The sequence below is a fragment of the Aquila chrysaetos genome, chromosome 23 (assembly GCF_900496995.4).
Source record: "Aquila chrysaetos chrysaetos chromosome 23, bAquChr1.4, whole genome shotgun sequence".
NCBI classification, from domain to species: Eukaryota; Metazoa; Chordata; class Aves; order Accipitriformes; family Accipitridae; genus Aquila; species Aquila chrysaetos.
The window spans coordinates 980,672-1,002,658 of record NC_044026.1 but is presented as its reverse complement, the minus strand read 5'-3'; the positions used below and the strand labels follow the sequence as shown (position 1 = coordinate 1,002,658).

Sequence of the window (21,987 nt, the reverse complement as noted above, 5' to 3'; positions counted from 1 at the left end):
ATTCACAGTGGTCATGCCCGGCAGGATGGGCCAAGTGATTACTCCACCCTGGCTTCTTTCAGCCTGGAAATCCTGGGTTAATGTAAAAAGTCCTCCTGTTTCAAACAGACAAAAGTTTCCAGGTGGAATAAAACAGGACGCATCTGGGAAAACCTGGATGTAAGATAGCCACAGAGCACTGACACATTTTAACTTAGCGCAATAACTTAGGCACCCATGTCAGCAATCTAATTTCACTATAAAGTTGATAGAAAGAAGTACATAGTACTGTTGGGTTTATCCTCTCTTTTTAAGGATTGTTGCTTCTCCCGCTTTGATGCCATTCCCCCTAATACATCCCCTTACAATGTCACAAAAGCCAGGAGAATTTTATCTTATGCACTACTTTGACTCTATTTTCTTTCTATGTATCTATGTATGTTCTCCTTTTTAAATATCAGTGTTGTTTTTGCAAATGTTATTCTAACTTATTCTCTCTAAATTTTATTTCTTTTTCTGATAGTCATTCCCTTCTTTTCTGGGATTCCATTGCTCCCACCAGAATACAGCTTGGAAAAAAAAAAAAAAAAAAAAAAAAAAAAAGAAGTAATTTTCATTAGGGGCAGTTTATACTAAGTTACAAAACTACTTAGGAAGAAGTGTGCTTTGGGAAATACAAAAGAAAAAAAAAAATCAGCATTACCAGAAGATAAATTCTCTCTGGGAAAAAAAAAAATCCAAGACATATTTTGGATGCAACATATTTGCAGGTACAGAAAGGAGAAGAAATCTGCAAACTTGGCTAAACTTTGGGTAGTTAACACAATTTTATTTAAGCCACATGAATTCTTAAATCTACAATTCAGAGTAGTTTGAAAGTTATTTGAGGCCTTTAACATCACCAGCCAGAGTATGCCAAAGAGTGCTAAAGATAACTGGGGCTTGATCTACTCCATTTGGCTGTCTCTCCTAGTATTTCCATTCAGGGACTCCTCTTCCTTAGTTATCCCCAAGCCTGCAACTGGCATCCTCTTCTCTTGCCAGAGACGCCATTTCTTCTTCCCCAGTCCTCAGATATCCTAAACATCCTCCTTCTCTTTCTTCCTCTCATTTATTTCTCTGCTGAGAAACATCCGTCTCCCTAGCAGCTAGCAGCAGCCTGCCAGGCAAGACATCCAGTCAAATGCTCCAAGTTCCCCTCTTTCTCTCTCCCTCCTTCCTGGCTTTCTCCTTCATCTCATTCCAGTTTCTTCCCAGGTGCAATTTCACTCATTCAACAACACTTATCTCCAGCAGCTGTGACTCATTCACATATATATGGCTGTCAAACTCAGCAGCTCTGCTTGTCTCATTACAGGCAGAACCATGACTTTTAAGATCTGGTCCCACAGACTTTAATAATTCATAGCAGTTTTTTTTAATCCAAGCTAATAAAACACTTCATAACACTAGCACATTAATCTGTGCAACAAATAGTAGCAGATTCAATGTGACAAACGGGATTACAATATCAAGAACACGACTGCCAACAACCCACCTGCAATTACTCAGGTGCTGCTGCTTCCCACACACGCCTACTTTGTCACTTTGCAAAGACACTCGACAGAGCTGTCACCGCAAGGAGCAAGCCCACCTCTCCTGCCACCCCCAGCTGCATGCTCCCAGTCCTGTCCCAGCCCAAGTTTCTATGAATACAAGTGGTGATCTGATCCAGGCTAAAGTTAGCTCTCACCCCTCTTCTCCTTTGGGGTACTGATTAGTTTAAACAAGTAATTTTCCAATTCAGTTCACCACAGGCCTACAGAAAGACCTGTGCTGGCCAAGGGAAGGGAGTGGCATATGGGTAGAAAATGGAATAAATATTTTGCTGGCAATGCAGGTCTCATTTTTCATGGAAACGTGACCAAACTTCCTCACTCACATTCACTGGGGTGTTTCATCTCCTACGCAGCCACCACCTGTTAAATCAGGGAAATTAGACCTCCAAGCAGGCCAATTTACTCTTCCAAGATACGCTGGAAAGACCAGCATGTGGAGATTCAAGCAGCCATGACCAGACTGCATCCACTAACCAAGGTAGCTCGAACACCTCTTCGGTCGGTATACCTCTGTATTAACGCCACAGCCTGCAGTCTACAAGCAAGAACATGAAGGAGAATGAAGTAGCCTGTGCTATAGCTAAAGCTCAGGTATCATGCTATGCATGCTACAGCACAACTTCTTAAAAAGAAGAGTCATACCACAGATGCCGCCTTTTTATATCAACTGATCCTGGTGATTTCGTTACCGGGCCTAAAACGCGTGCGTTGTCACCAGTTTGCTCTGGTTTCAATAGCGCGTGGTAATATTATCATCCATCTAGCGCTACTCAGCAGAATGATGTTTCTATCAAAAGACGGCAAAGAAAAGTAGCACGTGACACTCAATCAAGGTCCTCGCTCACGTCCCTCCCCACAGGGCTGTGGGTCCCCAGCCTGCCACCTCTCACTCAGCTACGACGTGCAGAGACCAACCAGCCACGCAGACCGATGGACAAGCTCTACGTCCCAGCTGCAGCTTGAGTGCAGAATTACCATGTACCACACAAAACACCTGCTGCAAAAACCCCAGTATTTCCCATTCCTTAATATATTACGCCATCTCACCGCAAAGATGTAACCACATCAGATATCTCTAAGGAGTGTAAACTCATAAAAAAGGGGTGAAACTTGCAGACAGTAGGATTAAAATGTAAGTAAGATAGCTTTTGAAAAAATGTAATCAAGGTCCCACTTGCACCTGACCACAGAGCCTTACCCACACTGGGTGGCTGACAAACGCAGCCACAAGCCAAGTCTTAGCAGCCTTTCTCAGTCTGCTGTATTCAGGCCTGATCCAAAGCCTACTCGCATTAATGATGATCTTTCCGTTAAATTCACCGAGCTTTATAGCAGGCAAATGTTGCACTCCCACACACGTTATCTCTCACCTCTTTCACATCCTTGTGACCGTGACCCAAGGGTTTAGTAACTTGTTTACATCAACTCCTCACACCTCAAGCGGATAGTCGGATAGTCACAACCACCTATATAGCACCTCACTCGCCCATTTTTGGATTTAACAATTCAATTTAAACAACAATTTCTTTATAAACACATCTCCGATTTGCAAAAATAAGCCATAGCTTCAACTTCTGAGTCCTCAGATGAGGTCTGTACTTAACTGAAGATATTTCAGCTGCAGGTTAGCTTCTCCAAAGTACTCCCTGACACCTGTAGCACTGCATCTTTTGTGCTCTTCTTAGGAAAATTAAGAAGTTGTGGGGCTTGCTTCGCTATTGCTTTAACAAATTACTCAATGTGAGCAAAAGTAACAGTGGAATACTTCAACCTGACACCGAAGCCCTACGCTTCTCTGCTAAACATCATTTTGTTGAAGGCAGCGATCTGTAAGGCTCGCAGAGATGATTTGTTGGTTGTTTCCTTTAACGGAATGATAGATAAGCCATCTAGCGAAGGAAAACGCAGTTCCTCGCTTTCTGGTACCAAGGAAACTGCTTTTTCTTCCTCCCTCTCCTCAGTAAAAGTCACAAGGCGTTTTACTTACAGCATCCACTTTGACGGCTGACAGCAGGACTTCCATCAGGATCAGCAGAAGCCCCAGATCCCTGCAGGGAAAAGGTGAATAAGCACGATATCGTTTGAAGCCGGCACAAAACAAACACGTGATAAAACGCTGCAGTTAAAGGTGACAATACGACTTTAAAAGAGCGATTTCCAAGAGCCCGCCGAGCGGAATTACTTACTGACAAATAAAAGTACGCGCACTGGGAAGCTGCAGCGAGAGGTCCATTTTCCCTCCTTCCCTGCCCGGGGGCTCGCCTCAGGGCTCCCTCCCGCCGGACGGCCGCCCCTGCAAGGCAGAGAAGAGCCCGCACGTAAGGCCGGGCCCCCCCCCGCAGGGGCTCTCCGCGCTCGCCGACGCCGCGGCCGGGGCAAGGGAGCGGCCGGGCCGGGCCGAGCCGAGCCGGGGGGAGAGGAGGAGGAGGAGGAGGAGGAGGAGAAGGGGGGGGGGGGGGGGCAGCGCAGCGTCCCGCCGGCGCGCAGCCAGCCGCGGGGGCGCGGACCCCGACGGGCCGGGCAGAGCCAGCGCCCAGCGCCCCCCGCCCCGGCCCCGGCCCCTTCCGCCGCCCGCGCCCGCTCCGCACCGTTGCGCGCCGCGCTGCCGTGCCCTCCCGGGCGGCAGCGACGGTGTGGGGCGAGGAAGCGGCGCGCCTCACCCCTCCGCCCGCCCCCCCCCGTCCCGTCCCGTCCCGCCGGCGGCGTCCCGCCACCCACCCGCGGCGGGGAGGAGGAGGAGGAGGAGGAGGAACTGCGGCCGGCGGGGAGCGGGCGAGGTTGCGCCCTCCCAGGGTCCCCGCCCGGGGGGAGGAGAGGGGGCTGCCGCCGCCCATCGGTTACGGCGCGGCGAGTCCCTCGCCCCCGAGGCATTGCAGGCGCCGCGGCCGCCACGGAGGGGAGAGGCGCGCATGTGGGGCCGGTCCCGCGGAGCCCCACGCTGAGCCGCCGGCGCCCCGCCGCCCAGGGACCGCGGGCGCGGTGCGGTGCGCGGCAGCATGCGGCTCTGGCTGGGCTTCGTGCTGCTGCTGAGCGCCGAGCTCAGCGCCGTCTCCGCCGCGGTGAGTACGCGGGGGGCGGCTCCCCCCCCCACCCGGGACCCTCTCACGGGGAGGAGGCGCGGGACGGGGGGAGGCCGCGAAAGACGGGGTGGGGGGCGGCGGAGCGAGCCCCCATCCCCGCCGCCGGGCCCCGCCGGAGCGGCGAGCGGCCTCCGCTCTCGGAGGGGTGGAGCGGCCAGGTGGGCTCGGCGGGGATGCCCGGCTGCCGCGGGGCTGCGCCCGCTCGTCGGCCCTCCGCGGGCGCGGAGCGGGGCGGCCCGGCCCCCCCACGGGCTGGCGGCGGGGGTCCGGGCTGGAGCGGGGGGGACCGCCGCCCGCCGGCTCCCCCACGGCTCGGCAAGGAGGGCGGCTGGCTGGGGAGGGGACATAGAGCGCGCACCCACCCGCGGCGTGAAAGCAGCAAGTTGTGTCTCCGCGGTAAGAAAAAAAAAAAAACCAAAAAAAAACCCAACACCCCACCAAAAACAAAAAGGTGAGCTTTTGGGGTGGGGGGTGGAAAGGAAAGGGGGGGGGGAAAGGCGGTTGGTTGCTTGGACTGCAAGCGCCGTGCTCGCTGCCTTTGACCCCTGCGACGGGCAGGAGGCCGGAGACCAGGAAGGCTCCTGATGTTAATGGTTGAAGTTGAGTTTTTGGCACCTTTCCCGATGGAGCCAGATTCAGCCACAGACATTTAAAATCGAAAGTATGCAAGTAGTCTGAAAGTTTTGCTCAGGGAGCTAATTTTATCACTGAGATATTAGCTATCTGCTGTCCTTAAGTTAAAGGACTCTCCTGGCACTCCTAAAGTTTTTGTGCTGTTCCTTCTGTACCTCTGAGCAGAGGGCAGTTGACATAATAATTTGAAATAGGTCATCTTTTCGTGCCCCCTTTCTTTCTTGCGTTTGGTTAGGTTGATACTGTAATGGTGAAATTCAGGGGTGCAGGAAGCTCATCAGTAGGCATGGGCAGATGGATTTTTGTCATGCTTCTTGCTATAAATGTAAGAGCTTGTATTAGCATTTTAATCAGTAAAGGAGGTATGGGAAAGGGTTATTTTAAACTTTTTCTGCAGTTTCAGGTGAAATTAAGTTCTGTAATGAATTGTGATTATCTCTGTGTGACCATGGGGACAGTAGGTATGCCTTGAGTCAGCCAAAGCGAGAAATGTGCTGAACTCCTGACGTCTTACCTGTTGCTCCGAGGCTGATAGTATCAGGCTTACTGTGATGGCAGTAAATCACTGTGTGATGCATCTCTTAGGCGATTCACCCATCACTTGGCATTAAGCTCATTAAACTGTATTCCTTTCAGGATATAATTAATTTTAATTCATTAAAATCTTTTGAAGTAAATGATTCACTTTTGAGTTCTGAATTTGGTATTCCTAGAGGTATAAATATCTGTCTGTGAGATATGTTCCCATTTTGTGCCGTAAAGTGAAGTCATTGGGTAAACCATGACTGTCAATCAAAGATGGAAAACTACGTAGGGAAAAGGTGCTTATTAGAAGAAGATACAAACTTTAGTATCAATTGTACAATTTCAGGCCTTCTGTAGCAGCTCTGGAGAGGCTCTGTTTTAGAAGTGTCCTCTATGTGCTGGATGAATTGTTTTATTAAAATCAAGATTCCTTAAAATGTAATCTGGAGCTCTTAATTACATTATGAAGTTATCCCCATAGTTAACTGTTCTTTCTGTGCTATGCTGACTGCAGATTTACAGTTCCTCATCAGCACCACCAGGAAACACAAGTACGCTGTGGAAGTTGAGCTCCTTGCAGTTTTGTCGCCTTAGATAAACTTTCAGCTGTACATGGGTGGCCTTTCAATCAATTCAGTTCTGTTGGCATTGTCCCCAGCTCCACGCTGTTGCCTGTCACTAGCAGCTACCCAAAAGGCGATGGAGACTGCTGTTGGCCGGCAGCATACCAGGCGTGGGTGGTGGTCGAGGGGCTTCTCTTTGGAGGTCCTTGAGCCAGGCTGATGCCTCTGAGGGATTGTGGCTGGGTGGCCTGTACGCCTGGGCAGGACCTCTTGCTTCTGCTTTTGGATTGCTGGCAGAGCTGGCCCAGTGCTCACGTTGTCCTCAGACGAACGCGTTCCCACTGTTTACATTTAAAGAGTAGTTGGGTTAGCAGAGGGCTGCCTGGTAGGTAAGGTTGTATGCAGTAATGTTTGCGATAACCTGAATGGAGCAACTGCTTTTCTCCTGCAAAAAAAAAAAAAGATGCTGGTCCTTTTCTGCCCCCAAATAGCTGGTATTAGCTAGATTAAAGAAAAAAAAAAAAAAAAAAAGCCACAGTCTTGCCATGCTCTTAATTGCCCTGTGGCCTTCATCACAGAATTGCTCCAGGCTGGAGGGAACCTTGGAGATAGTCTGGTCCAACCCCCTGCTCAGAGCAGGGCCAGTTACAGCAGACTGCTCAGGGCTGTGTCCAGCTGAGTTTTGAGGATCTCCGAGGATGGAGACTCCACAGCCTCTTGGCCAACCTGTGCCAGTGCTCAGTCACCCTCACTGTAAAAATGTTTCTTCATTCGTGCATCGTGGTTGTGCAGGAGTAACTAACTAAAGCTTGGGACCGTGCCTGTGAGTGCAAACATACCAGAAGCAGCTCCTGGTATGTTGTTGGTGGTGATTCTGCAGTGCAACAGGGCTGGCAGAGTGAAAAACTGTTTTTATCACTGACGTCTCTGTGATTAAATACATACAAGGAGATTTGGAAGGACTGCTCTCACAGAGGCATTTGATGTAGCAGAGCCAGCCTTGAGCCAGCTACCGTCAGGATCACGTGCCTCAGTACAGAAGAGGGAGCTGCTCCGTCGCAGCTCCCACAGGTTGTAATGTGGCACTACAAAATGCATCCAGATGTGGCACTGGAAGCTCAGTGTTTTTTATGCCGACCAATTATAATTAAAATATTAATTATAGCTAATCTGGGCTTTTATACTGTTCTGCGTTCTTCTCAGGAGATTCATTTTCACATTATAAGGAGAGCAGAGTGGGGGAGAGGGCAGTAGATTAAGATGTTTCCAGGTCAGGCTGAGAGAGTGCTCCCACGAGACGGTTACAGGAGAAGCTTGTTTTGACGGATCTCTGCAGGGGCTCTCATTTCTGACACTCTTCAGGCTGCCATTTCCTTTGAAGAAAGCCCGTTTCCTAACATTAGTACTGCTTGGTTGAGAGATGACAATGCCATGGAAATCCCGGTTTCATGTTTCGGTACCTTGTCGATGCCGCTGCATCGCTGGTCCTTGCGCTTTCTGCAATGGAGCAAGATCTTCTGGCTGCGCTTGAGCCCTGGGGCGAGTCGCCTTCACCACGAGTGGGCTGGCTGCCGTGTCACGCTGCAGGAACGGAGGAGATGCCTTACCCGCTGCCGCTCGGCGGTGGGCTTCGTGGTCTCTCCGAGTTCCCAACCCGTCTCCCTTTCCACTTTAGTGTTGGCGAAACGGGAGCCGGGCCAGAGCTGCGAGCAAGCTCTACCCGGCTACTAGGAGAAGGCGGGCCAAAGCAGTGATAAAAGCATGCATAATTTTTTCCAGACGGGCAGCGCTGATTCCCCCAGCGCCGCTTGAGCCGAGCGTGTGGAGGCAGCTGGGGATGCGCTGGTGGGAGGCCAGGAGGTCCCTGTCCCCGTCTGGGAAGCGGTGCCCCGTCCGTGGCCGGACGGAGGCGGCTCTGCTCTGTCGGCCTCGCGCCTTCCTCGCGTCACTCCTCCTTTTTCTAAATTGCGTTCGGGGCTGCAGTCTGACATGCGCAGTTCTAGGCTAAAAGCGAAAAAAACTAGTCCGAACGGTTTTCCTGTTCCTTTTTTTGTTAAAAACATGGTTTATTGAGGTGAAGAAGTACAAGGCAGATAAACCGAGAGCAGATAAAAGAAATGACGTTGGCCTTTGGCGTGTGGCTGAAGAGAAGTTGTATGACTGACAGCGCTTCACTTGGGTGTGCTTTTACTAGTGAAATAAGGCTGGGTTGGGCACCTGCCTTCTGCAGCCATTCGCGTCTAGGGCTGCTGCTGTCTTCGACGTTGAGAGACCTGTCCCCTAAGGCCATTTGACATCCTTGTCCCTGCATGTCCTCAAGGACTTGTCAATACCAAAAGCATGTCTAACAAACCCTGGCGGGTTTTAGTTCAGGATGGAGATAAGGTCACTTCAATTCAGAAAATGTGTCCAGGAGGGGAGACCCAAATGTCCTCCAGTAAGTTAAGCACCTCTCGGGCTAGAAGTCTTCACAGGGAGATGGGAAACGGGGTTCAGTTCCCCCTGCCAGGCGATGGTGGGGCGCGGGAGGGTCTGAAGAAAAGTACGGCACTCCCTTTTCGTCCTGTTGGAGCGAGGTGGCCTGGGGGGAAGGGGTATGGGACCCGGAGGGAGCACCTCAGAGGGCCGTGGGGTGTGGGTGGGAAGGCGGCCTCCCAGCCCAAGGCAAGGAGCGCTTGCTGGGAATCCGCAGTCGTGGGTGCGTCCGTTCACCCCCAGCAGTGGAGAGTCACTTGGTCAATGTATATATATATATATATATATATATACAGAACAAAACGCGTGGGCGCTTGTAGGAGCGAGGGGGTGCACCTGGTGACCCCTTGCTCCCAGGAGAAGGTCTTTGTCCCTGCTGTCCTTCCTGCCCTCTTCCCCTCTCCCTCCGGCCACCTCTTCTGCAGCATCACGGCAGAGGGTGCCAGAGCCAGGAGAGAAGGGCAGGCTGTCTGGGAACACATAACCCGTTCCCTGCCAGCTGTGTTGGAGAGCGCAGTCAGTCCTGACTCATCCCCGTGAGCTTCGTTCCCAGAGCCGGCTGTTGAGCGTCAGCACGCACAAACGCGTTCCTGGACCGTCATCCCGAGTAGCACCGTTTTCGCTTCTGAGCGTTTGCGTGTATCAAATGCCTGCAGGAAGGACTACTGCAGTGTTTCATTGCAACTTGTCCGCTGGGCGTATATAATCCTGGGATATAACTAGGTTATATAATGCCTGAGGTTATGCTGGATGTATATACTGTCAGTTGGTTGCCTTGATCCCGTAGAGAAATGTAGGATAGCTGCTGCAGGCAGCTAAGACAATTGTTTAAAAATATCAGAAACCATCTCCAGGGATAGGCTTATGAATATTGTTCTTTTTATAGAACTAGACTAAACAAAGGAAGATTCAACAACCTCAACATGAGAATAAATTGACTTACTTCATCAGTGTTTAAAAGTTACATAGTGCTCCCTTCCCAGAATTTCCGTTGACCTTCCTATCACAAAGGCCCTTAACACCTTGCAAAATTTGGACAAAGGGAAGAATTTGGACATGGGCTATGGCCTGACTGGATAAGCAACCTGTGCCTTTAGTGACTAGCTGACGTTGTGAAGTACTGCTGCAATTTAACAATGTTTGTGGGAAGATAAATTTTTGACTTCTCTGGGTTGTGACTGGCTGGAATTATTCTTGGTGATTTAATACATCAGAAAAGTATGTGGCATTAGCCTTCCAAGAGTCTTTTTATAGCAGCATCTTGGACAATGTGGAAGTAAAATACAGAACAAGTTAAAACGTTGTCAATATGTCAATTACTATGATGATGCAATTCTAATCTGAAGTGACTTGCAGTAAAGAAAAAGGCAAATGTGTTCTTCATAAAGAGTGTAAGTAGTGCAAAAAACCACTGTCTGTTGTTGTTCTCTGGCACATATAAACAGATAAGGGATGATCAAAGATTTAATCAGAAAAAAATTGTGTCCATTTTAGCTTTAAGTTTCTATTTAGTATTGAGAAAGATATATGTATCTAAGTAAGCAGGTCTGAGTAAATGTTTCAAAGACCATAAAACTGACTGTTTAATCTTTCTTTATCTCTGACACACTGTTTTACAGAAGGAGGAGCTTGGGTAAACTTTCTAAAATGAGAAAAAAAAAAAGTATTATAGTATATATTTAAAAGCACTTTAGCGTCCAGTCCCTTGTACTTATTACAAGGATAATAAGGATTATAATAATAATCTGGATTCACTTATTACCACTTTGATCTAATATCTCAAATATGTATTTCTTAGGAAACCCCTTAAATTGTGCCTGCTTCTATCGCATTTCCAACATGGGCAAAAAACATTGTGAGCCTTAAGGTCGTATTAGCTCTTCTTAGCTTAGGTGAATGTGTGGTGGTGGTAGGAAACACCCCTTTTCACCTCTGATTTGTCAAGTCATCAAGCGACTGAAAACTTGTCCTTTTGGGTTCCAGTGAGACTTGTAGTCCTGCTTTGATACCCGTGCTGGGGTGTTTTGGTGATGTCGGTGCAGGTCTGGTGCAAGGTGCTGCCGTGGGAGCTAGCAGCCTGGGCATCCGCTTGGGTGGAGATGAGTCAGCCTCGCCTCACAGCCTGCAAAAAAACCCTCCTTTTTTTTTTTGGCTTGGACTGCCTTACAGTAACATATTAAAAAAGACGTGGCCAAAGATGAAATGAAGGAGGTCGGAGAAAAATTGGGAAAAGATGGGGTTTCTTTTTTTTTTTTCTCTTTTTTTTTCTTATGTTAACCTTCATGTAGAGTCTCAAAAGGATGCTGTCCTCACACGTGTTCTGAAATAAATGCCGTAAGATTTTCCAACATCGTGCCAACCTAATTAATAGAAAGTGTAACTGTGTTTTTAGCAAAGTTATTGAGCTGCTTTTATGGAATTTTATGTAGGTTGGCTTTCGTTGGGGTTGTTTTGGGGTGGATCCAAGAGAAGAACTACTAAACATCCTCTGTCCCCCTCCTTTCCTCTGCCTTTTCTCTCTGTGTGCGCTCCCGCTGCCTTCACCTTGACAGCTGCTGGCAAACAGCCTCTTGCAGGGTCTGAGGAAGGGTGTGCATCTTCAACAGAACAATGTAAAGGACAAAACACAAAGTGCTGTCAAGTGTGCAGAGTAAACAAATTGCAAAGTAATAATTCATTTTCTTTCATCTTTTTGTGGCTTTCATTTGCTGGTAGCAGTGACAGAAACAGCATTTTGAGATGAAGGTTTTCAAGATGACTAAGAGGGACCTGGCGGAAGAAATTATCAAGGTTATAAAACAAATACAAGAATTACTTTAATACACAGGGATTAGTAGGAAGAACTAGAGTATTTTAATTAAAAAGCTAGTGAGTTAGGTCTTTTGCATTTGGAAGAGATATAGCCTTTTATAGATTAAGCATGGTACAAACTGTCCATTATCCTGTCTGTAGGTGACAATGTATACCTTAAAGAACATTTCAAATGCTACAGCTGGGAAGCAGAAATAAGTTTTTAGGTAAAGTTTGTCACCCCAGTGGAGAACCCTGTCCAGCTGTTAAAGTGGGAGCAGAGGAGATGTGCTTAAGAGCTCGAGTTTGCAGACTCTGTGCTTCATCTCTGAATTGAGATACGGTGAAAGCCACAAATCAGTTCTAGGTGTTAAACTTTTTTAAAAGCTGCCAGAAGCCTAGTGGTATTCCTTAGCATTTGCTAGAAAATTACTTGAGGCAACTAACATTGCACCTCCTCTACCACCTTTAAAAAGCCAGTGTCCAGCCTTTTCTCTGCCCATGTTTGTCTCAGCTGCTGTGGGATTTATAATGGCTCTGGCTACATGGGAGGTCTGTGGTTTCACCAAGACGCTCCACCTTCCTTCTAGCCCTCTCATATGTCTTCTCTACGTGAGGATGTTGTCTTAACACTGGGGCACAAACCTGGTAGAGCATTTTTAAATGGTTTAGTGGATGAAAGTGTTCTAATTCATCAATACAGTTGATGCCATTCTTACGTGAGGCTTATTTCTATAGATATTCTTTTTGGAAATTCACAGTGAAGTATGTAATCTTTCATTCAAATAATCACTAGCTTAGGGGAAAATGTATTGTTTTATTAGCTGGTTCTGTTTTAATAGGTCATTTATGGGGTCCTTAGTTTAGCATACAGATAACAGAATGAGAAAGGCTTTTTCTTATTTTTTTTTTGTCATGACAAATGTTTCAGTTGTAGCTAAGGGGTGAAAAAAATTAGCCCATTTTCACTGGATAGCTATGTGCTGACTGGATATTGTAAGTCTTTTGGTCTTATTAGTCCAGTTGTTTATCTAGTGGAAGAAAACTCGTTTTCTAGTCTACTGAAGACTTCTGTTGAAATATTTGATAATCTAAAAGCATTGAAACAAATCCTAAGATTGTAATGAAACCCAAATAAGGCTGAAAAATTACACTGGTATGGACTTATGGAGCTGTAAAGAATTAGAACAAAAGTTTGAAGAAAAATTAGTACATTAATGGTTTGTATTCATAGTGCACATATTAAGGGAAAAATCAGCTAAGTGAGGGTAGACTCAAACATTCCAGGAATTTTTGTATTGTGCTTGAAGCTCTGTCCCTTTTATGGCAATGGTAAGTCAGTTATCTGCTAGTAGAATAAAAAAGGACAAATTCAGGCTGCCGTAAAGCCAAGATACATGTGCAAGCAGTATTCAGGGCCAAAACTCTTCTGAGTTTTTAGCTGTAAATACACGTGTGTTTTTAACAGTTTGTAAGAACAGGCAAGGAAGACTGAAACGATGTAAATGCTTTTAATATTACAGCTTTGCTTGAGCAAATTATGAGTTTTTTTACTGAAACTTACCATTTTTTTTTAATTTTTTTTTTAGCAGAGGTCAATTGACTGGGGCTGTATCTTTGTTAAGAACAGCTGCATTTTTGGAATCAACATGGAAATATTTAGAGAAAAATGGGGAATAGCAAGAGGTACAAATGAAAGTGAGAAGAAAGTAAAAAGCTTAAAAGTATCCTAGGAAGTCTACGTTTTTATCCTTTATTTTTTCAAATGGTACGGTGATCCTGAGGAGTCAAGGCTGCGTGACTGATCCCAAGGGGCCGGAGTAGAAACCAGGGCAAGGAGCGTCCCAGAAGCCAGGGATTAGAAGAGATTGTCAAAAACTGGTATTACAAAAAGAAAAAGTCAGGAAAGAGGGAAGGCACTAAGTGCTAGAGCCCTGCACTTACCGTTTTGCTTGGCGGTCGAACAACGGTGGGAGCTGGCTCTGGCCCCTGCCACCAGTTGCGAGGACCCCCCAGCTGGCAGTCCCAGCCTGGAAGGGGTTGTGCCTCTGATCTTTACTGGTAAATCCCAGCTGGGGGAAGGCTCAGACGTGGGTTCTGGTGATGTTAATTCTTATGCAATGTAATCCTGCTGTCTCTGTGACTTTCTATTACTATTTTAAAACTCACTTCCCGTTATGGACCTCGGCGATATAGCAAGTGTTGTACCAGTGCCTAAAGTCTTTGGGTTAAATAATGTCTTGGCTCATGCCCTTGAGAATGCCAAAATAATAGTTCAAATCATGCAGAAAAACAAATCCCTCTCGCTGGGGACATGCCTTTGAAAATGTGCTCTGATTCACACTGGTCGGACAAGCAATGGATGCTGATTTTTGATGCATTTCCCAGGCACGGTGTGCTCGGTTGGGACAGAGCTTGTGATCTTGACGGACTGGATGTATCATGAGCGTAGAAGAGCTTTGAATGGTAGCGCCCGAGACATGCAGGCCGGCAACTGCCATCCTCACAGCGATGCCAGCTCTATGCCCTCTGTCCTCTCAGGTGCAGAGTCATTTCCTCAAAGTTGCTAATGATTTCAGCTTCCATTTAATTAATTTTTAGAGTAGTTGAAGGTGCTAAGGATGTGGAAGGATTTTTCCTAGAGGGTCAAGGAGACCGAAGGAGATGATGGTGACAGGGCAAAGCCAGAAAATTGCATAGGTCACAAATGAGGAAGATTGCTTTGTGAGGATGCTTCTGTGTGCCATCATTGTAAGAATCATGTTTTCTTCTTAGTGTCTTCAAATAAAATCCTCGAAGCAACAAGCCTAGCAAGTGATTGCCTTATACCCGTTGTGTCACCACAGTCTTTGCAAAGGTCACATACACCCCTACTAAAAGGTGTTGGCTCTAAACACCTTCCTTGCATTGAGAAAGACTTTCTCACCGATACCACAGGCGCTGCTGGTGCTGGAACGGGCTTGGCAGTGTGAGAGCAAGGGGAGAAGGGCTGTGCCATCCTGTAGATACACTATCCCTGGATGCTGCCAGGCCCGCAGAAAGTACAACTGCACAAAACGCATGTAGGATCCTATCAGGACTAACTGAACCTATGTTAAGGCCTGAGCTGGCATCTACATGGTCCCTGTGCAGCTTGAAATGGGAGGCAGCATGTTATGATTTTGGTCCAGAGTTTGCAAATTACCAATTCTGTGCACAATTTTAGTCACTCACATGATACGAGGCACATCTGTGTATTGACAGACACGTAAGGCTGGACTGCATTTCAGCAGATGTTTTATATTTGTTTAATGTCAATATATTGGTATCATTTATTTTAATAAATAGTCTCGTGTTGGTTAAAATTAAATAGAATAATTTTAGCTTATAAAAGAGAACAGCGTGCAGAACTTAATGCAGTGCCAAAACAGGCCATGTACTTAGTATCTATCTTCTGTTGAGCTCAGGTTTATTTTAGCTGGACTGTTACGCTGTACCACAGGGCTCATAAGCAGTTCTTTGTTTTTTGTAAATCCCCATTCATTATCATAGATTAAAGTCTGAACATTTCATGACCAAAACGTGAAAAGTTCTGCCTTTCCCTCCCCGTGCTCGCTCAGACGCATGCCATCATCGCAATGGTAATGGGAAATTACACGGAACGCGTTTGCACATGGCGCAGTGTGTATCTATATTGTGCAAGAGAAATGTATGAAATTGATTGATATGGGAAGGTGCATATGTGATTATGTCATGTCTTGTATTGTTTTTGATAATGCCCCCACATTTCTGATAAATGTGGTTCAGCTGTCTAGAAAATTATTTCACAGTTCTAAATCCAAAGATATATAAATCATATCAAATCAGTCATGAAGATGGAGAATGAGTTCTCTGCGAAGCTGCGCATATTCTTGGATCAAGCGTTGGAACAGACTGCCCAGGGAAGTGGTTGAGTCACCATTCTTGGAGGTATTTGAAAGGCGTGTTGATGTGGCACTTAGGGATGTGGTTTAGTGGTGGACTTGGCAGTGTTAGGTCTATGCTTGGACTCGATGATCTTAAAGGTCTTTTCCAACCTAAGAGAATTGAATGTTGTGACGTACTGAAAACTTGAGCCTCTTGTATGAGTTTGTCTGTACCTGAAGACAACTAACAAATTTCTGGAATGTTAGGTAAAACGTAAAGCTTGGGTACACCACCACAGGTTAAAACTGAATTTATAATATTGCATGTAAAGTGATCTGTTTCTTGTCACTGTTGTTTGCTGCGTTAGAAAGCGTGAAGTGCAGAATCCCTGGGCTTAGATTTATAGTATTAGATGGAAGCTGCCAAGAAAGCATTTTTAAAATCTGAATCACACCGTGCTAAAGGCAGAATTATGATGTACCTTCATAATTAACCAATCTCATAGCTGTCGCTGGTGGTGGGCAGCAATCTGTGTGTTTCCCTCGGTACCAATTATTAATCTGATAGCCCAATATCAAATGAGATAATTTATAGGAATTAGCCATTTGATTGAATTTTGGTACTGATGCTTCGAGGTCTGACTAGCTGCAGGAATTTAGCGACCCACTAAGTGTAAAGCTGGGTCTGTCATGGAAAAGCCTGAGTTTGCGCAGGCGTCCGCGTCTTTAGACTGGATATTTGCATGCCTCTGTTTGGGGGGCGGGAAAGGGATGGGCCTGTAAAAAGAGTCAAGGCACTTTGCACGTTCTGGTGAAGTACCGAGATGAGATACCAGCTGGGTAGAGAAATAATTTCTGAGCGTATCGGCTGGGTAAGACCAACAGCCACCCTGAGATGTCCCCCCGTGCCTTCCCAGGTGCTCCGTGGGGCGGAGGCGGCAGTTCGGCCTTCTCCTTGCCCCCGCCTTACCGCGGCGTGCGAAAACGGCGTGCTAGCTCCTTCTTCCCTGGCTGTTGCCTCCTGCACGTAAAGCCTCGCGGGCGAACCGGCACCGTTCGCCTTTCGCTGGCCGCCGTCGCCCGCCTTCCGAAGCGGGAGCGTGGCCGAGGCCGGGGCCGGCCGGCCGCGGGGACGCGCTCCCGGGGGACCGGCGGCGGCACCCGGTGCCCGTCATCCCGCGGGAGAGGCGGAGAGCGCGGACCTGCGCGTCCCGAGTCGGACGCTCGGCGGTCGCGTCCGCTTCCCCCGAGCCCGAGGGTGACCGGCGGGGATCCCGCGTCCGTGGCCCGTGCCGCCGGGACGGCAGGGGCTCGGTCTCCCGCGGGTCCCTGCCTGGGGTCGCCGGCGAAGCCGAACTCTCCGGCTGGCGGCAGGAGGGAGCGAGAGCAAGGCCTGCTGCGTCCCCTCCAAAACCTACAGGCGACGGGAAAGGCGGGGAGACAAGCCGTAACAAGGCCAGAAAAACGTCGGTGTGTCTTTTCTTACTCTTACGGTGGTTTTAGCGACTTGTTTATGACGTGAGAAATTACTTCTGTCACTAAGAATTATGATGGGCAGAGAAGCAGGCTAGCGGTCTCAATCAGCGGAGTAAAAATGAGTTTCGTCAGCTTGGTTGTCTGAGGGTCGTTTGATACTAACAGATCTACAGAGAGGAAAAAAAGAGGCCGGTGAGATGTCCTCTGCCTGCTTTCCTCCTTTTCAACCAGCGTTACCCTGCTCCCTAGATGGAAAGTCCAATGTCATGTCTGTAACCACTTTATTTTTTTCATAAATGTTTGTTTCGCTGTTGGGACTTAGTGATGATGGGCTGAGAGCTTCCTAAAAACTTAGTCAATTAAAATATAACAGAACACATGAAAATATAGGCTATTGTCTAATGTCAGGAAGCCATTAACAGCTTCTGGGTGTGTTGACAGGCGAGGAGCTACCTGGGTGTAGTGATCAAGGGAAAAATACCTCCTGAGGCTCTAGGCTGAGTCATCAAAGAGAGATTTTTTTGAAATAATAAAGACGCTGACAAAGAGACATCTTCCAAATTGTTATCAGTGGAGTACAAGGCAACTTTTTCTATAGGGTTTGGTTTAATATTTCCCACTGTTAAGTGAACACTTCAGACTAGCTTCAAAGACTGTGGATGTGTTCCTTGGTACCTGTTTTTCTCCTTGTTGCAACTCTAGCAGTGCAAAGGAGACAGACTACTGGCTGGGATCTTCTGGTAGTCTTTTAGTCCAGGGCTGTTTTTCAGGGAAGAGAGACTAAGAATGGGAGGTTGACTGAAATTCATGAAGTGTTGTGGCTGTGCCCAGCTGGTGTATTGTTTCCTTTTTTAAGGACTACTGACAGTCGGTACAGATCACAGTGTCTAGAACCCCTGTGTGAAATGCAGGAATACATGTGTTTTGAGGAAAAAGCAGCCCAAAATGTTTAGGTATAAAAGGTGACTTTTGGGTTTTTTTGGTTTTGTTTCTTTTTTCCAGGCCTTATCAAGAAATACTGGAAAGTAAAATTTTGGAGAAAAATTCAAAAGAAATGTACATTATGTATCTTTGTCTCAGAATAGGCAGTAAAATAATTGCTAGGGTAATGATAAAAATATTACCGCTGTGGCTTTATTTATCAGAATTCTTTCTAAAATCATGAATAGATTGAATAAGCAACTTCATTTTGGAACCTGCAGCATCAGCCAAACCCGATGCCTGTGCACTGCAGTCTATACTGTCTTCAATCCTGTGCTAAGTACACTTGCATGTCTATACACTGGCACATGATGTCTCTCGACTTAAGATTTTTTCACCAGAAGCATTTCCTTTGTTTTTACTGTAGAATGAAGTACCTGTGCACATACTTGTTTCTGAAATTTTCATTTTTGTTTACAAGTTAATGATACTGACACTTTATCTATTTCAGTGTTTTCTTTTTCTCTATTCTAGACATACACCCTTGGTGCCTACTCACAGAAGTATCTGTTAATAGACCCCCCTCAATATTACATGCAATATTCAAAATTATTTTATAATTCATTTCGTTCAAACATACCTAGCACTGCTTGCTCCTTTTAAGACTAAGAGATGCATTATGCATGATGTAGATAAAACCTCATTTTGGTAAGCAAGTGTCTGTTACAGATACTTTTTTTTTTCCTCCCATCACTCCCTTTTATTTTTCTTCAAGAAAAATGTGATTAAACCCTACCCCCTCCCAAAAGCCTTTAAAACCTGTGGGAACTTCCCACCTCTTAAGTCAGGACCATGGATCTAGATGGATAATCAAGGAAGAGTGATAGGTTCCAACGAATTTCTTTTCCCTTGCCAATAAAAGTTGGCAGAGCCTAGATTCTGACTCTGTGCTAAAAAATAAAGTGGTTGGTTTTTTTTTTTTTCTCTTCTTTCAGGTTAGATTATGAACTTTCACACTGTGCAGTCTAGGGTTTTATTTTGCCAGTTTGCTTTGTTCTGTGGCGTGTTCATCAAACCTGTTTAGATATGAAGCTATGGACATTGCATCCAGTCCAAAGGGAGAGTGTCCGTTTCAGGAATAAATCTATAATGTTGCCTCTGGACGTACGCCGCCCTGCCACAAAGCCCTCGAGGGCCGCCGCTTTTTGTCTGAAGGATCCAAGGCGGTCGTTGCATCTCCGGCGGTTCCCCTCCCATCGCACGTCCGCCGGCTCCCTCAGCTACGAGCAGAATTGCTGGGAGACCCCGTTCGAGCAATTAGCCTGGCTCTCCAGCTGCGGGAAGCTCGTCAGCCGCTCCCTGGTTGCTGTCCTCGGATGAGGTCAGTCCGTGGCTGCTGTGGCGGCCGAGGGAGGTGTTCGGGCGGCATCCAGGTCGGCGGCCGGTGAGCGTGGCCGGCTGCGCGTGCAGGAGCAGAAACCCGTTCCCCGTTTTGCCGCAAGCTGCTTTGGCAGCCCTAGGAAGTATTTTTAGCTTCCCTGTATCTCCCTTTCCCAAAGGTGAAGGAAGGATAACAAAACTTACTGATCTTCGAAGCAGGATTTAAGTCAGTTGTGTGATATTCTGTGATGGGCATTATACAGAGCCTGACTCATCTGAGTGAGTTTGAAGATTAATTTTTCAGTGTCACCAGCTTCAGGAATAAAAGGAGTGCACGTGTCCCAAAAGTTGGCAGCGTGCACTCGCACGCTTAACATCACTTAACATGTAACTCCGGGTTGTCTAGCTTTTTCCTATACTGGCCCTTGCTGTTCTCATTTTTAGCTGTTTCTACAGTAACCGCAGAGACAAAAACTTTAAATAAAGAGGCTAAATATCAGAATGGGAAAAAAGACAGATGATCAAGGGGAATTTTGTCAGAGGGTTCAGGATAGCACACTGGATTAGCTGGGGATTTCCATCTGAAGCTTTTATTTTGGCTACTTCTTTCTGACCCCCTTGGAGAACAAAATTGTTCCTAACTTTAATTACAGTATATTTAAAAGCATATCTTCTAAATTGTTTCTGCTTAGGACCCCAAAACAGAAAAATCTTTCATTTGCCTACAAGAAAACACAAGTATTCACAGCAGTATTTGGACAAGTAAAGGTAATGGATTTGAATTTTGATATCCATTGTAGAGGAGGAAAATAAAAGCAAACAGACAGAATAGCTTTAAACCCACATACCTTATGATGTCTGCCAGTTTTTCTGAAGAAAAAACAGCCAAGATCTCTATATTAAATTTATTCTAGTGATTAAAAAAAGTCTTTTGGAAGTGGAAATCTTAACTTTATAAAATTTTTTCAGTTTCTTTAATGTGAAATTCCTTTTCAGTGAAAGAAGGGGAGATGAAGTAAATGAATAAAGGAAAGTATTGCCAACAGATGATAAGCTTTGGATTGTTATAAATAACAGTAGAAAGTTCAGTGTCATAATATGAGAGTACGTTACCTGCTCTCCTCTTCCCCCACTGCTAATTGAAAATAGGGGGGGAGTGATTTATTTCTTTACGATTAATTTTACAGCATTGAACAAGATAGGGGATCCAAGCTGTTCTCAGCTGGATAGCAAACAGTAGAGCTATTCTTTTGGCCTGAAAACCCTGACCTCGTAGGGAAAAGTGATCCAACCACTTCCAAAATAGGCACATCTGTATACTGTAGTACTTTGTCTCTCAGGGATACTTGATGTATGCTCTACCAGTTGAAGTACGGGTGAGATAAATGTAGAGTTCCAGAATAAAAGGCATGAAACTACACCTCATCCCAAAAATTACAGGCACCCCTACATGTTTTTTGTTTAGAAAAGCTATGTCAATCTGTTTTAGGAGGTATGGCAGACAGCTCTGTTCTTCATTCTCCTCACTACTTTTAGTTTTTGGTGGGCACCTAAATACTTTACCTGTCTTAAATATACTTACACAGTGTAAATCACTCTAGCATCATTACAAAAAGTAAATTTTTCTGTATTCAGGTGCTGAAATACAGAAATGGAGATGGAAATGCAAAGCAAGAATCCTATCAGTTTGCTTTGCTCTCTTTGCCCCTTGAAAGTGCAATGTATTTGAGATGTTCAGAAGAAACACTGAAATTTACACGTGGCTATAGAATGAGAGGTGGATGTAATCTTACCTCTGTAAGTACTATATTTTTCTTGTAGGCAATTTTCTTTGTTGAGTTCAGGTAAGAGCTCCTAGCTGCTGTCAGCTCCCTGCCCCAGTACTATCAGGTAGCAGTGAAGTAGGTATTGCAGAACTCATTGCTGGGGAAAGAGATTTGCTGCTTTTCCTAAAAGAGTAATAAGAAAAGGTAGCCTTCTGAGCAAACCTTCATTCAGCTGTCGTAGTCGGCTTAGGAGAATAGATTGACCGCACTGGCAAGATACTGGGAGTCAAGAGACTTGATCTCTGTTGTAAATGCTTTGTGATTGATTTAACAGGTCGGACAGGATAGGGAAGCAGGCTGGACTGACTTGCTGGCTGATGCTACGGTGGCTGCATCCCGCAGGGCTGCCAGAAGAGACGTTTCCCCTCCTTTTCCTCGTGTACGTCAGCGTCAGCGTTGGTTTTGCTGCGAGCCGGAGCCCGTTTCGGCCCGGCTGGTTCCCAGCGTTGGCTGCTGGTAGAGCTGGCTGTGTGACGGCCGGCGTTAGCGCAGGAGAGGGAGCGGGGCCAGACCGCAGCTGTTAGCAGCAGCAGGGATTTGGGCTGTGCTGCAGGGACCGCGTTAACCGCAGCTTCGAGGTGCGGTTTCGCATCGGGGCTGGACTGACCGAGAGGAGGGGTGGCGGGTGCGTGGGGCTGACCTTCTGGTCGCAGCCAGCTGTGAGCTGGCTTCCGAGCTGCAGCCCTGCTCCCTCCCTTGTCCGTTTGCCTTTGGAGCGGCGGTGGCCATCACGTAGGTTTGCGTGATGTGTAGCCAAACGCGCTTCCCCCTTACCGCTGTCCATATGCTGACATAATACTGACGCATCTTCGGACAGAGAAAACACTTAAAGGATATTCTGTTTTCATAGTCAAGCT

General features: G+C 46.6%; 2 protein-coding genes across 3 annotated transcripts in view; one reads left to right on the top strand and one right to left on the bottom strand.

Annotated features, from left to right (window-relative positions):
- Positions 1-4,314, bottom strand: part of COL4A2 (collagen type IV alpha 2 chain) — a 145,614-nt gene extending 141,300 nt beyond the window's left edge. The window contains exons 1-3 of one of the 2 annotated variants that reach the window (XM_029998713.1): positions 4,296-4,314; positions 3,764-3,870; positions 3,565-3,625 (exon numbers count right to left, since the gene is read on the bottom strand). In XM_029998713.1, coding sequence (XP_029854573.1) covers positions 3,565-3,625; positions 3,764-3,810 — 108 coding nt within the window. In that variant the 5' untranslated portion in view covers positions 3,811-3,870; positions 4,296-4,314. Of the gene's footprint in view, positions 1-3,564; positions 3,626-3,763; positions 3,871-4,165; positions 4,264-4,295 lie in introns of those variants that run through there. The other variant, XM_029998712.1, reaches the window with a different exon arrangement.
- Positions 4,315-4,417: 103 nt separating this feature from the next.
- COL4A1 (collagen type IV alpha 1 chain) overlaps positions 4,418-21,987 on the top strand; it is a 127,394-nt gene continuing 109,824 nt past the window's right edge. Inside the window, exon 1 of the mRNA XM_029998714.1 lies at positions 4,418-4,636. Coding sequence (XP_029854574.1) covers positions 4,574-4,636 — 63 coding nt within the window. The 5' untranslated portion in view covers positions 4,418-4,573. The remainder of the gene's footprint in view (positions 4,637-21,987) is intronic.